The 14914-nt window shown below is 39.1% G+C and overlaps 2 protein-coding genes across 3 annotated transcripts; one reads left to right on the forward strand and one right to left on the reverse strand.

Annotated features, from left to right (window-relative positions):
• The first annotated feature begins 684 nt into the window (after positions 1-684).
• Positions 685-3720, forward strand: LOC115971575. Of its 2 annotated transcripts, none has more exons than XM_031091586.1 (3): positions 685-814; positions 1943-2136; positions 3344-3720. In XM_031091586.1, the coding sequence occupies exons 2-3, from the start codon at positions 1955-1957 to the stop codon at positions 3531-3533; spliced, it is 372 nt and encodes a 123-aa protein (XP_030947446.1). In that variant the 5' UTR covers positions 685-814; positions 1943-1954; the 3' UTR covers positions 3534-3720. The 2 variants fall into 2 exon arrangements, with proteins under 2 accessions (XP_030947446.1, XP_030947438.1); XM_031091578.1 differs by having other exon boundaries at positions 687-814; positions 1933-2136.
• An 855-nt stretch (positions 3721-4575) lies between these two features.
• On the reverse strand, positions 4576-8626 carry LOC115971609 (ferrochelatase-2, chloroplastic). The gene is made up of 9 exons (XM_031091611.1): positions 8301-8626; positions 7393-7690; positions 7149-7292; positions 6898-6999; positions 6539-6642; positions 6305-6431; positions 6009-6161; positions 5698-5798; positions 4576-5259 (listed from the first exon to the last, which is right to left on the reverse strand). Exons 1-9 carry the CDS (start codon positions 8387-8389, stop codon positions 4944-4946), a joined length of 1434 nt encoding a protein of 477 aa, XP_030947471.1. The 5' UTR covers positions 8390-8626; the 3' UTR covers positions 4576-4943.
• Between the last annotated feature and the right edge of the window lie 6288 nt (positions 8627-14914).

A 14914-nucleotide genomic window follows, 5' to 3' on the forward strand; every position in this document is an offset into this window, starting at 1 on the left:
TAATTATTATTTATTTATAATTTTATATTCAACAACAAATATTTTTTTTTATAGTATTTAACTTTTATTACGTGTGACATGCAGTTGTACCACATGGTACATTTAAAAAATATATATATATTTATCTATCCTTCCACTTTCTTTCCTCCTTCTTCTTCTTCTTCTTCTTCTTCTTCTTTTCTTTTTTTTTTTTTTTTTTTTTTTTTTTGGGTGCAATTAGCTAAACTGGGCCCACTATGGGCCTGCTTTATTTGGGTTTGATTTGACCCAGTATTTCTAACATTTTCATCTTGAACAGACAATTTTATTTTTTTATACAAAATAAAAATTTTATTTTAATCTAATTTAAGTATATATGTGCGTAAAACTCTCTATTAGAGACTTAAACCACAACTCTTATCTTCCACACCCCACAAATATTTATACTTGTGAAGTAACCACTGTACCAAGGGTTCACGGTAGTTGAACAAACAATTAGACACAACACAAAAATATAATTAAATTTTTTATAATTAATTATGTTGTTGATGTGCGTCACGTGCCACTAATCACCATGTAAGTTTGTAAATATTTTTGTTTTGCACTAAAATTAGTAGAAATCTTAATAATTATTATATTTTTCTTGAAATAATTACGTGGAAGGATTTTAGTGGCAAGTAGTGAGAGAATGCAGGGACGAAGCCGCAGAGAAAAACAAAATCCCCAAAAAACCTGGCGAAGCGGAACTTCACTACTGAGAATTAGACTATACTCTCTATACAGCTTAAAACTCTTCTCTCTCTCTTTCTCTGAAAACGACGAACAAAGTTGTAGGGTACATATTCTGATAAGCCTTACTATATCTACGATCTGCTAATTTTCCATTAATGCACTATTCCTTGCTTAATTACTTGATAGTATTTCTCTAATATTCTCTGCAAATCTAGGGTTTCTTATAACTTAGTTTTATCTCTCTCTTTCTCTCTCTCTCTCACGCATTGATTTGTACCTAGGGTTGCATTTGTGCCTCGTATATTGATTCATATTTCCTAAACAATAATATGATCAAAATGGCTTATTGGCACCAAATGTGTAAATTTCTCAGTGTATAATTCCTGCTATGTGATACTCATTATGATTGAAAAAGCTTGTAGACTGTGTGTTCGAGTTAACTCAATTGGTAAAGTCTCTTGTTGTTTGGTTCATGGAGTCTCAACAAGATTTCTATTACATTCCAGGAGTTTATCAGTATTTTGAGGGCTATAGTAAAATAAATGTATATTTGGAGAAGGAAATAATTAATCATTTTGATAGAGAGCACCTTTTCTGCCTTTGCAGGAATTGGGGTATGCGTGTGTGTGTATATATATATTATAGGTTCAGTACTTTAGGTGATGTACCTTAGGTTCTCCAATTGTATTTATACACATGGTGACATTAACCAATGCAGCAGAAAAAGTATATTCTTTCCCGATGACAAGTATATGCAATGTCATGTGTTTGAATTTAATCGGGAAACTTAAGGTACAACACCTAAGGACTTCACCCAAGTTTTGTCTTATATATGTGTGTGTGTGTGTGTGTGTGTGTGTATGTGTTCTTTTAGCAGATGAGATTTGGCTCAAATTGCTCTTCCTCCTCTCACAATAATGGGTGAATGGTAAGGTTGCGAGTGCAAAACTTACTGGGTGGGTGTATAACTTTATAGCTTGCCAATAAAAAATAAAAAATTATATTCCTTTTTATAAAGCTTGACGTTGTGATCATTTTTTTTTTCTCTATACAAAGTTATGGGGAATTTTTGTTTAAGGTTAGCTTGTCAAATTTAGGTCAATAAGAAAGTATTTGAATTTTGAATACATTTTTCATTGACAAAAATAATGTCTTATCCATTATGAGGTGAGATGTTGGGTTTTAATTTTTTAGATGCCTAAATTTATCAATTTTTTGTAGAAATTTTTAGTTTGGGGAGTTGATGGCATCCAAGCTGGTTCAATTGCAATCCAAGGCTGCTCAGGCTTCACAGTTTGTGACCAAGCACGGATGTGCATACTACAAGCAGCTATTGGAGCGAAACAAGCAGTACATTCAAGAACCACCCACTGTTGAGAAATGCAACCTTTTGTCAAAACAATTGTTTTCTACTCGCCTTGCCAGGTCAGTCACTTTATCCGATTCATATTCTAGCTTTCCCAGTTTAAGTTTGATTCCTAAATTTCAAGTTTGCCTAAAACAAAAGCCATGTAATTGACAAAAAGTGTACTGCAAGTAGTGGAATATCAGGTTAATGAGAAGGCAGCTCTAAGTGATGATTCTTGTTCTTGGTAATGCTTTGATATGTTTGTTTACCAGTCTTGTTTGATAAGGAATTGTCAGTTGTTTTATTTGCGAGATATCAAGTAATCTCTCTCATTTGTAAGTTACACGCCCAGTGGGTCTTGAACCCTATCTCACCCATCCTGTTCTTCTGGGGAGAGGAAGTGTCATTTGAACTAAGGCTCACTGGAGTGGAGATATGATGTATTCTTACGATGAGGAGACTAACAGTAGACAAAGCAAGGGATAATGAGTCCTATTGTTTAAATTAGCAGTCATTTATGGAAAGAGGATGTAGATCATGACATAGTAGATATCATCCTTTGTGGCTGGTTCCACTGATGTGGTTGATATGTGTGTTTTCTATAATTATGAAAACAAAAGATGTGTTTGCATACTTACAGTCCTCATGAATTATCTATAATTGACCTCTAATACATTCTCCAGCCTAATACCAGATGTCGATTGATTTAAGAACAAAATATTGTGGACGTTTTAATTATACTTCTCATCTTAATGTGAAATGTGTAGATGAGTATCTTTAATCTCCGTATCACATTTGATTCATGATATGGAGTTCATCTTCATCACTTTGACTACCTTTGAATATGGTGATTGTTTTTAACATGTAGTGCTAATACTTTTCTTATCCTCCTAAATGTCAGTCTTAGAACCATAGCATTTGTGACAAAAACTAGTTGCAGCTTCCCAATTATTGTTGTTCTACTACGTTGGAATTTTAGAATTGTGGTACCTTCTTCCTTGTTGAAGCAGGACTATAGCTTATGTGACAGAACATAACATTTTATGCATTTTGCTAGATGCCAACCGTATTCTTGTTTTTCTCTGTTGTTACGGCTGTGCTTTTCTCTTTGACAAATTTGTTTAATGTTGCTTCGTATGAGTGTTTCGATTACTGCTAGAATGAGATAATGTGGATGTTGCTATTCATACATCTCTAGGGTGTTTCCAATTAAAAAGTGCATGCATTCTAGAGTGGGCTTATTCTGTAATATATAATCAATTTATCAATTTGTTTGTGTTATAGTCTTCCTGGGCGCCAAGAAGCATTCTGGAAGGAGCTTGATTCTGTCAAGCAGCTGTGGAAGAATAAGCACGAGCTTAAGGTTGAGGATGCTGGCATTGCTGCTTTGTTTGGGCTAGAATGCTTTGCCTGGTTCTGTGCTGGTGAGATTGTAGGTCGAGGATTTACAATCACAGGCTACCATGTTAAGTGACGCATCAGGACAAACTGCCTCTGAAGTTGAATTGATTGAGCTTCTCATCATTTAGTCTTTTTGTTTTAATAACTATCCTCTTCTGTCAAGTGACTACAACATACATGTTACAGTGTTATCCTGCGAGAATATGAAACTGTAACAAATTCATTAGCCTCAATAATCTTCCAATTTGCATTTCCATCTATCTTTTTGTTTTTTCTCTATGCATAAGCTCCATTGTAAGTTGAACCAATGCATGACCTTTTTAAAGGGAATTTATTCTGGGGGTTTGGATTAGGTGGGGTTTCAGGGGAGTGTCTGCCTTTATCTAGACAGGTTTTATGTTTTTCAAAGGAATGCCTGCTTATATAAATGCTAATGATCATCCAACCAAGGTCAAAATCTTGGCAGAAAAATCATGGTCAGTTTTGATGTATCTGGTTCATTTGGGTCCGAATAAGAGTTTTTGATATAGAACTAGTTTTCTTGATTTCCTGACTCCATTTACCTCACATATTAAGGTCCATAAATGTCAAAATAAACCTATTTTGTTTCTCAAGTATGACATTATTATAATCCAATACAGTACAGGGTCCATTGTAAGTAAGACATAACGCTTGGTTAGTGAGATTGTCGTGAAATATGGTTAAATTTGTACTTGTTATCTTTTTCCAGCTAGTGAGAGTGTCGTGAAATATGGCTAAATTTGCACTTAGTTTTCTTTTTCCAAAAATTTAAAATGCTACTATTTTTTGTTGTCATGGGGATCAACTGGAACCAGCAGATTTTAATGTGCGTTTATTTTTGCATTATAAAAATAATCTAGATGTATATTCTTGGCTTCAAATAAAACCATAGATTTCTAATTGCGCCTGAGAGAAAACCATCATAGTCAGCAAGAACTTGGTGAGGTTCCATATGAATGTGCCTTATTGAAACAATATTTTCTGATGTTGAATGAACCGTGCTAAAGAATGGCATTTTGTGGAGTGGCATGTCAGTATGTCACAATGCCACAGCATAAGCCAGCTGAATATGCAGTTACCAATACAAGGAGTCATTGAGAATAAATTAAATAATTAACCTGAAATGTCCTTACATCAAGAATGTTGATTCTCCACAGCCATGCGTTACATTAGACCTTAAAATTGGCAAGAACTCTGCAATATATATCCATGCTTTCCATGTATAGAACTTGAAAAACAAATTGGAAGTAAGTTATGACAGATCAAACAATCTTGCAAAACTTCACTTAAAGGAATTCTCTCTGTTCTTTGTAGATTGTAGTATACCTTTGGAGAAAAGGTGAAAATGTAAACAAATAGAATGTCTCAGAAATTCAAATAAGTTCTGCCACGTTTTGACTTCTATTCTCTTTACATGCAGCATCTACAAAATATGGAAGCAATTCCAGTATTTTGATCTCCTTCAAAAGAGTTTGTTCCTAAATGCCACCAACATTTTTGGAGACAAAAGCAAGACAAATGCCAAGATGGAACCGAAGAACATTTTAATGACATATATCATTGGGTCCTGATCAACTGCTTCAGAGGTGTTCCTTGAGGTTGACATGGCTGTTGCTGATGGTAGAGCTTCTATAACAGCATCTGCCAGATCCATGATGAAAGAAGAAGTGCATCCGAGGGCAGGGACACGGCCCCAGTTCTCAATCCCAGATTCAAGGGCCAACTCCTTATACTCCATATCAATCTCTTCCAGAGTTTCTATGTGCTCACTCACGAAGCTGGGATATAAATAGACATCCAATTAAGTTAAACTTTTTCATGGCTCACGTGGAGATCAACATAATTATCAGAGCTAAGAATGATGAAAGTGCACCGGCAAAAGTAAATACTCAGGCAATTTAAATGCTTATTCAAGGTCAAATACCAAAGTGAGCTCCAATAGGAAGCTTGAGTCAGATAATGCAGAAAGATCCACACCTTTTGCAATAAACACCTCATTTAAAGTGGAAATAATATTTAAAGCTAAAGCAACAAATAATGGTAATTACTAATTATCCTCCAGAAACCAAATGCTATCTGTGATAGACTTTAGTGTTTAATTAAAAAACTAGCACTTGATCACATCAGATACTGTGATCACAGAACATTTCCAAGAATCAGCAAGGACTAAAATTCAAAAAAACCAAACAATTCTACTTTAAACATTAAGACTGTACCTCACTGGAACAGCTAGAAGACTCTTCACACCTTTCTGGCCAAGCTCAACAAGAACTTCGTCAGTGTAAGGCTTCAGCCACTGTACAGGACCAACACGGCTCTGATCCAAAACAACAAAGAGGGAGAAAAGAAAAGGGAAAGAAAATAAGTCAAGGATATAAGGAACTAAAAAAGGAAAATCTGAGTCCAGTGATGCGGAATGGGAATCTTCTAGTTGAGTGTAAAGATAGCAACTCAAAATGTGGTAATGAACAAAGTAAAGAAGGAACTTTGAGGCTAAAAACATTAGAGCTTAAATTCTACAACCAACCTGGAAAGCAAGAGTATGTTCATTGAAAGTTCCTCTAGCTTTCAACTCTTGCATTATTAAGTAGATGCACTCCTCCATTTGATCTTTGTATGGATCTCCAGCATTCTCAACATAGCTAACTGGCACTCCATGAGCACTGAAGAAAATCATAACCTGAAATACCACAAATCAATAAGCAACAGTTCCCGCAGCAGTAAAATTCATCAACTGACCATACAAATAGATTTTTCACACACACACACACACACAAATCAAAAGAGCCACGTCAAATCAGTTAGTGTGGAAATTAAACCCACCTCCTCAGGCTTAGAAAAAATTGTTAATTCCTTCTCAATCAGGTCAGCCATTGACTTGATGTAACCTTCTCGTTGATACCAGGACTTTATAATAGAAACAGGCAGCCGTGATAGATAGGCATCTTCCCTGACAGATGACTCTCATTCAGACTTCAAAAAGATTGTTGATAAAGGTGGACAGAATGTTTAATTAAATGCTTAAAAATGGAGTTCACAAACTGAGAAGATTATCACCTAAAAATATTCTGCATTACACGGATGCTTGACCCAGTTGTAGAGATGGAGAACTGGGGATATAGAGGCAGCACAACAAGCCTGGTTATCCTGTCTCTCTTGATCTGCCACAGACGATAAGAAAAACTTCAACCATTGGACTCAACCAATTGGAAGATAAATGGGAACACAAAATTGATTACCTTAAGAACAATGTTAAGGATATCTTTTTCAATTCTTGTGACAAGCAAGACACACTTACAGAAACATGGTTTTTGTTTTTATTTTTAAATATAACTAAACACATGGCCGCAAGACCTCTTAAATGTCTTAAAATCACCCAAACGTTAATAATTCCTCTACAGAAATAAATTGCTCACTTGCTGAATTGCTTCCTCAGTGAATGGGAACCAATACCGCATTCCAACATAGACATTTACTGGCATGTTCTTTGCTTCCAAAGCGATTTTAAGTGCATCTGCCTGCAACAAGTAACAAAAATCATAAATAATTTATACTTAAAATCAGAACTATGCAAGCCCAAGAGAAAACTCCAAAACACAACACATACTATCAACAATAATGATGAAACAAGAATAACACATGCATTTTGACAAGACATGCTTTGTACCTGTTCATCTGTTATTTTACGCAAAGGAGAGCCACCTCCTATAGAAGCATAGCCTTCTTTACTTTTGGGAGCCCGAAAAACAGAAATTAACTTTGCCAATGGTTTTTGGAGAAACCGAAACAACCTTGGGAGACGAATGATATCCTGATTCAAAGCACGAAACATATTATTATGGAGCTAAGACACCATGACCCAACAATGCTGACATAATATTATGCAAGGCTGAAACAATTGACTAATATACCGGATCTGCGAATAGATTGAACAAAAATGGTTGAACGTCATCTAGTGTATCTGGTCCTCCTAGATTCAGAAGCAGCACTCCAACCCTCTCTTCTGTGGCATGTGAATTAGATTCAACATCAACTCCTCGGTGCGTGCATACTCCCACAGAGCAAAACGTTTGCCCCACTGGGTTTCTCTTCTCAATGGGGTTGCAATGATGTGATCTCCCAAGCATGCCATTTCTTTTATCACTCGTGCTAGAACATGAACTCAAAAACACCCGAGATGTAGATATTCTTTCAGATAAACGACATGACCTGCCAACAAGTAAACTTAGTTGAGACTTAGCTTTTTAGTAAATGAACTATCAAGAAAATTTGACAAACTTACTCAATGAGTAGAATCACTCGACTCACACAACCATTACAAAACTCAATGTGCACAATTTGCTCTAGCAGTGCTCTGATCTTCCAAAGAACTTTTTTCTCATAACATTTTTCCAAAATTTGTTAAGGTGTCAAGTTGTGATTGGAACAACATCACTTTTTACTAAGTCCACCACGACCACCATTGACACCGGTTTTATTATCCACCAATCACAACAAGCTACGTTAACAACTGTCAAAATTTTCGTGTCCCTAGACTTAATTGTCAAACCATTTACAAATGTAGCCCAGCAATCTCACAATTTCAAGAATGCACAAATGTATCCCAAATAACACCATATGATCAATGAAGTTTCTTACAAATACTTCTACAACAACGAAATAAAGGAACATTTAAGTGAAAATCATAGGCATTAAATTCATACAAATTTTTATTTCTCAGCATGAATAGTCAATTTACAAGCATACAAATTCACAGTAATTTCAACAAACAATGGATCACCAAAATTGTTGGAATAAAAAAACATGACAGGAAGCTTACGTTGGAAATCTTCTATGAGTGGAACAGTTGAGATTGGATCCGAGGAGCTTTGTCTGGGAAAGGACTCCAGAGTATGACGTGGCGGACATGGCTTCGAAACCCTAAAGAAAAAATAAAAACCCGAAACGTTTTTCGAATCCTTTTAAGAAATGATGATAAACTGAGAAAGAAAGAAAGAAAGAACGCGTTATTATATAATAATAAGAAGAGGTGGGAAAAGGAATTGAACTCTTGGGAAATAATTTTCAAGGGTTAAGATGAAAGGTATAAATGGCCCAATTTGAAAAAGTCAAAAAAGAGCAGAGCAGAGAATAAAAGAAAAGAAACTTCAGAGTCCAAAGTCCAAACTCTCTCACCTAACTCCACAAGTCGACGTGTGTAATGTGTTTCCTAGAACTTGGCTACAACACTGCCACGTTGGCTACCTCGCTCACTTTATTTTCCTACGCGTTTTTTTTTTCCCCGCCAAAAACGGAATTTACACTATTTTATGCGAAATATTACGACCACCATACTTTTACAATAAATTCTAAATAGGGACAATCTCACTTTTAGTCCCTACATTTTGAACTTTTTCCATTTTGGTCCTTACATTTTATTTTTTCCACTTTTAGTCCCTAAAACCAATTAGCGCGTCTCATTTTAGTCATTTCCGGCATCTAACTAGCAGAAAAGGCTGACGTGGCAGCCGGAGCGTATAAAAAAATAATATAAAATGCCAATCAACATTTAATTTTTTTAAAAATAATTTATAAATTTTAACTAAATAAAAAAATTAAAAACAGAATTAAAAACAAGAACACAAAGAACACAAAAAAAAACCCAGAACCAAACACAAACTCAAATTTAAAAACACAAAAAAGAAGCAGAAGAAGGAATTCAAAATCCCAAAATGGCAGAACACACAAGAGCACAAACCCAAAAAAATCATACAAACCCAGAAATCGAACACAGAAAAATCATAAAAGAATATTGTAAGAAAACCTGATTGCTCAACACAAACCCAGCTCAACCACAAACCCAAAACCAACCCAGAACCAAACACAAACCCAGCTCAATCCCTCTGTTTTGCCCTTTAACCTCCACATCTCATTTTTGTGGATCAAGCGCCGTTCAAGATTTACATACCCAGAAATTTGAACCCACAAACCCACTGATCTCCAACTCGAACACGCACTGATCTCCACCATCCTCTAGATCCCACCATTTCGCCACAAACCCATAAACCCACTTATCTACAACTCAAAAACCCACTCATCGGAATCACAACCCACAAACCCACCAATCTGCCATAAATCCACAAACCCAAATCTCCAACTCGAAAACCCACTCATCGGAATCACAATCCACAAACCCACCATCGGAATACACGACCATCTATCTCAATCTCAACCTCAACCGTGATCTCCACCACTGAGCAGAGAGATAGAGAGATGAAAGAGAAAGACCCATCGATTTGACAGAGACCCACTGATCTGAGAGAGAGAAACACCGATTTAAGAGAGAAAGACATCGATCTGTGAGATAGAATCTAGAGAGGATGAGCTTGAGCCATTTAGGTATGAGTTTGAGCGAATCGAGAGATATAGAAAAGAGGGTCGGTCAGAGAAAGAAAAGAAAAAACCACCGCCGATTGTGGTGGTGGCGGTGGTGATAAGTGAAGGAGGCCAGCCATAAAGTTTGAAAGATATTTGTGAGAGTTTTGGAAGAGAGAGAGAGAGAGAGGAAGGTTTGAGAATGTTTTGGAAGGGTTGGTTCTGGGTTTGTGTTTGAGCTGGGTTTGGAAGAGAGAGAGAGAGAGAGAGAGACGAAGGTTTGAGAATGTATGATTTTTTTGGGTCTATGCTCCTGTGTTCTGCCATTTTGGGATTTTGAATTCCTTCTTCTTCTTCTTTTTTGTGTTTTTAAATTTGAGTTTGTGTTTGGTTCTGGGTTTTTTTTGTGTTCTTTGTGTTCTTGTTTTTAATTCTGTTTTTAATTTTTTTATTTAGTTAAAATTTATAAATTATTTTTAAAAAAATTAAATGTTGACTGGTGTAAGGACGCGATTCGTGACGGACCGTAACAGTGTCGGGTTCGCACGTAAAAAGGCCCCTAACAATATCATTTGTAGAGCGTGGGTTTGAAAGGCTAGGCCCTGGTTGACAGGCGGTGGGTTTTCGCGGTGTTCGTGTGAGCTTAAGTTTCTCTACACCCCTGGAGTCTTTCTCCTGGAGGTGGGCTGGGAGGCTCAGGTTTCTGGCCATTTTTCCCAACCCCCTTTCAGGTTACTTCTTTTTCCTTTTATATTCGCCTGCGTTTATTGTCCTTCGTCCACGTATAGGGTCAATCTTTCCAAAATTGATACTTGTCCCATCAGTCCATTTTCAAAGTCGTTGGGGGTGGTTGTAAAAGTCAGGAACTGCAGCTCTGTCAGGTTCAGAGTATTGAATGGCAGTAAGAGCAGCTTTCCCGGGATATTTTAGATTTTTTGTCCTGGTCTCGGTCCTATACCGTTTCTGCCCTCCTTTCAGGGGGGGAACTTTGGGTCTGCCGAGGACTGAGCCGTCCTCGGCGATGTCCATAGGCTATTTGGTCGAGTTTGGGCCATAGCCCTCCTCGGCTTGGGCCTTCGGATTTTCCCCAGGTAGATGGGCCCGGCCCGTAAACCGTTTGGGCCCCACAATAGCCCCTCAAAACCCGGCTGTCCAACCTCTTGGTTGGAAAGGGGGGTTTTGGTGATGCCAAATCTCTTCCTATGGCCCAATCAGTTTGGCCCTTTAATGATGCTGGCGGCTTCTCATCTGTCCAAGAAACGCGCCGGTCTATGAGGTAGCCTTTTGATTTCGCGCTTGATGCGCTCTTACCGCTTGGGTATCCCAAAACGTGCCTTTAATAATCACTATTCGCGAGGTTACTTTAATTCGACGGTTTATTTTGATGGGGTGGAGAAGTGGAACCGGCGTGTTTGGGTTCGCTGATTCCTTCGGAGATCTGAACCTATTAAATGCCCTCCGCTCCGCCCTTTGTATAAGTAGGGCAGGAGAAGGTTATTGTTTTTACCAAAAATCCCTTTTCATCCTCCTGCGACTCTGGAATATTTAGCCTCCCTTGAGATTCGGTTTACTCGCCGGTTTATACACTTAGTCGTAAAATACTTTGCCATAACAACAAGGAATGCAAAAGCCCCACCCCTCCCAAAAACGCCACGTTCCGATGAAGCTTATCATGGCTCGATCGGGACAAGGATGGCGAAGACTCAAAATCAACCTCATCCTTCTTTCCGTCAAAATCCGAAGCAGGGACTCGTCACGTCAAACTTTCGACGTGACTGAGTCGAGAACACCCAAGATCGTTACCATCCGGCTCCTCACGAGCGTACCTAACATGGCACCGGCGTGTTAGGAGTCAGGGCGGAGGCAGGGGCTAAGTGCTTCTGCTTCTCCCTCTTTTGCTCCTTGGTGCCCTCCCCCCCCTTCTTCTTATAGTCTTCCCAGCACCAGTTCCGCCCTGGTGCTGTTTCTTTTCTATCTTTTGTTCCTCTCTTTGTCTCTTCATCTCTCTCTCTTCTTCTCCTCCTTCTTTACTCATGTCCTCCATCTTCTTTATTCATCCCCTCCACCTTCGTCATTGATTTCTTCCTTACTATTTCCTTCTTCTTCGTTCATTCTTCTTTTTTTTTTTTAAGGTGAGTCCCTCTCTCAGTATGAGCAGCAATGAGGCAGAGATTGGAGAAACTTTGAAGACGAGTTTAAAAGATGCTTGACAGTTTACTTTTCTGTACTACAGATGTAATGGTTGCTTAGGCAGTTTATATTTTGTATAGGCTCGTTTGAGCCCCTTTTTGTATGTTGTAATGATTTTTTATATTAATAAAAATTGTTGTCTACCTTATTTCACATGTTATGTCTCTATGTTTTCATAAATCTGCAAGCGCTGCTCGGCACAATAATATAGCATCTAGATCGATGACGAATAAGACCAAAATATTTGATAATAAAATGATGTCGCCCTAACTTTAATAGAAATGCTTGGCCTAATAAGGCCGATCAATGAAGAGTAATACTTACCCAATGTCAGCCAAGGTGAAAAACGAAGGCTTGATGTCATGTAAGGGATAACTATTTGAAGATATATCACCCACCAGATGGGCGGCCCTCTTATATGACTAAGCGCTGGGGCGTTCCTCCCCCTTCCTTACGCCTTTAATGGCCTTAACATTTTATGGCGTGTAAGCCGTGGATGAAGTGACCTTACATTTCTACCAAATAACCCTTCTTTATGAGATTCAAACCTTTTCTTGTCCAAGTATTTGATTTTCCCATAGGCTTGAGTCCGAGGACCATACAAGGCCTTGGTTCTGCCCAAAAACTTGTTATTTTTATAACTTTTCGCGCTTGGTTTCCCCATAGGCTTGAGTCCGAGGACCATACAAGGCCTTGGTTCTGCCCAAAAACTTGTTATTTTTATAACTTTTCGTGCTTGGTTTCCCCATAGGCTTGAGTCCGAGGACCATACAAGGCCTTGGTTCTGCCCAAAAACTTGTTATTTTTATAACTTTTCGTGCTTGGTTTCCCCATAGGCTTGAGTCCGAGGACCATACAAGGCCTTGGTTCTGCCCAAAAACTTGTTATTTTTATAACTTTTCGTGCTTGGTTTCCCCATAGGCTTGAGTCCGAGGACCATACAAGGCCTTGGTTCTGTCCCTGGGCCCATATGCTGAACGGGCCTGGGCCGCGAATTTACTGGGCCCATAAATCAAGAGGTGTTTTCATAACCTTTGATCACGCGGTACCTTTTGGCGTCCCAGTGTTCGAGGTGCACCTTCTCGAGACTCTTTTAACCCCAGGGTTGCAGATGATGTTGGAAGTCGAGCCAGAGACGTTTTGTCTGTAGTGTTCCTTGGGATGCTGCGCGAATTAAATGTTACCACCTTATCCTTTAACATAAATAGGAGAGAAAGTTGCTCTATCCACACACAAATCCTTCAGACTCCTCCCTTAGTTCATCATGCTTAAGGCAGGGCTTGGGAAGAAGGAGCTCCCTCCGCTACTAAGGCGTCATGTCCCCCCGAGACTCAGAGTAGGGGGGTACGGGCCAAGGAGGTGCAAGTTCAAGGGAGCATTCCATTTTGTCATAGGGGAGAGGGTTCTCTTCCCTCTTTTAGCCAAAATCCGAAGCAGGTTCTGGTCATGCCAGTTTTTCGGTATGTCCAGAGAAGGAATTTCCACCATCAGCACTGTCTGCCTTGTAGCAGGCAAATTTTTGTGGGGGCTTCCCAACCTCAAGCTCCTAGCACCTTTTCTGTAGATGGTGTTAGCCTGAGGTCAGGTTCTTTGGCTGCCTGAGTTATGGGCATGCAGAGGTGTCGAGGAATAGTTTCCTTGGACAATAACTTGGCGCAGTAGCCAACCTCTCTTCTGAGCTGTCCCCACGGCCTTCTCTCCGCTCGCTTGTATTTTTCTTTACTTATGTAGCCAGTTTTAGTGTAGGCTTGTGTAAGCTTGTGTAAGCTTGTGTAAGCTTGTGTAAGCTTGCTTCAGCTTTTCATTGTACACTGTACTGTTCCTTTGTCTTAATAAAATATGTGTCTATTTCTCCCTACATATCTTTCTTCTTCGTAACAACTACTTTATGCATGAATATTAAATGCAAGCTTGCCCTTAAGGATATTCCAGGCAGAAAAAATGCTTTAACACGGGTTCCTACTAATTTATCCTCACAAATATTATCAAGTATAACAATGGTAACTTTCAATAAATCAAATTCTTGAAACTAACCGGGATAAGCGCTGAGTAATACGCGATGCATGCTAGACCAATGTCCGAGAACGATAATCTCTAAATAATTCGTCTGAAAGGGTAGCTAAGTAGCGAGGGACTTTGGTTGTGCTTTTGGGGTAATATGTTGCGCCGTATCGCATCAACCCCTTTGATACTGGGGATCCGAGGGTAGACCGAGGAATCCGCGCAATCAAGGTATTAACTCGTCTGCTGACGCGGAGTTCTCTTCGGAGGGATTTCGAGGTCTACGGGCCATAGTTTTTTTCTTTAAATAGTTGGTTCCTCATCCAAGTAGTTGGTTTCCCCACAGGCTGGAGTCCGAGGACTTTGCAATGCCTTGGCTCTGTCCAAAACCTAGTTTTCATTGCATCCAGGTAGTTGGTTTCCCCTGAGGCTTGGGTCCGAAGACCATGCAATGCCTTGGTTCTGTCCAAAACCTAGTTTTCCTTGCATCCAGGTAGTTGGTTTCCCCTGAGGCTTGGGTCCGAAGACCATGCAATGCCTTGGTTCTGTCCAAAACCTATTTTCCTTGCATCCAGGTAGTTGGTTTCCCCTGAGGCTTGGGTCCGTGGACCATGCAATGCCTTGGTTCTGTCCAAAACCTAGTTTTCCACATCCAGGCAGTTGGTTTCTCCTGAGGCTTGGGTCCGAAGACCATGCAATGCCTTGGTTCTGTCCAAAACCTAGTTTTCCACATCCAGGTAGTTGGTTTCTCCTGAGGCTTGGGTCCGTGGACCATGCAATGCCTTGGTTCTGTCCAAAACCTAGTTTTCCACATCCAGGTAGTTGGTTTCCCTGAGGCTTGGGTCCGTGGACCATGCAATGCCTTGGTTCTGTCCAAAACCTAGTTTT

Source organism: Quercus lobata, chromosome 2, assembly GCF_001633185.2.
Source record: "Quercus lobata isolate SW786 chromosome 2, ValleyOak3.0 Primary Assembly, whole genome shotgun sequence".
NCBI classification, from domain to species: Eukaryota; Viridiplantae; Streptophyta; class Magnoliopsida; order Fagales; family Fagaceae; genus Quercus; species Quercus lobata.

Excerpts from the sequence above, each read along its gene's own strand:
- LOC115971575 (XM_031091586.1), top strand. The coding sequence starts at position 1,955 with ATGGCATCCAAGCTGGTTCAATTGCAATCCAAGGCTGCTCAGGCTTCA. Across the intron at positions 2,137-3,343 it reads TTTTCTACTCGCCTTGCCAG|TCTTCCTGGGCGCCAAGAAG; the intron begins GTCAGTCACTTT and ends TTTGTGTTATAG.
- LOC115971609 (XM_031091611.1), bottom strand. The coding sequence starts at position 8,389 with ATGTCCGCCACGTCATACTCTGGAGTCCTTTCCCAGACAAAGCTCCTC. Across the intron at positions 6,432-6,538 it reads GTAATGCAGAATATTTTTAG|GGAAGATGCCTATCTATCAC; the intron begins GTGATAATCTTC and ends GTCATCTGTCAG. Across the intron at positions 5,799-6,008 it reads AACATACTCTTGCTTTCCAG|AGCCGTGTTGGTCCTGTACA; the intron begins GTTGGTTGTAGA and ends GTTTTGGATCAG.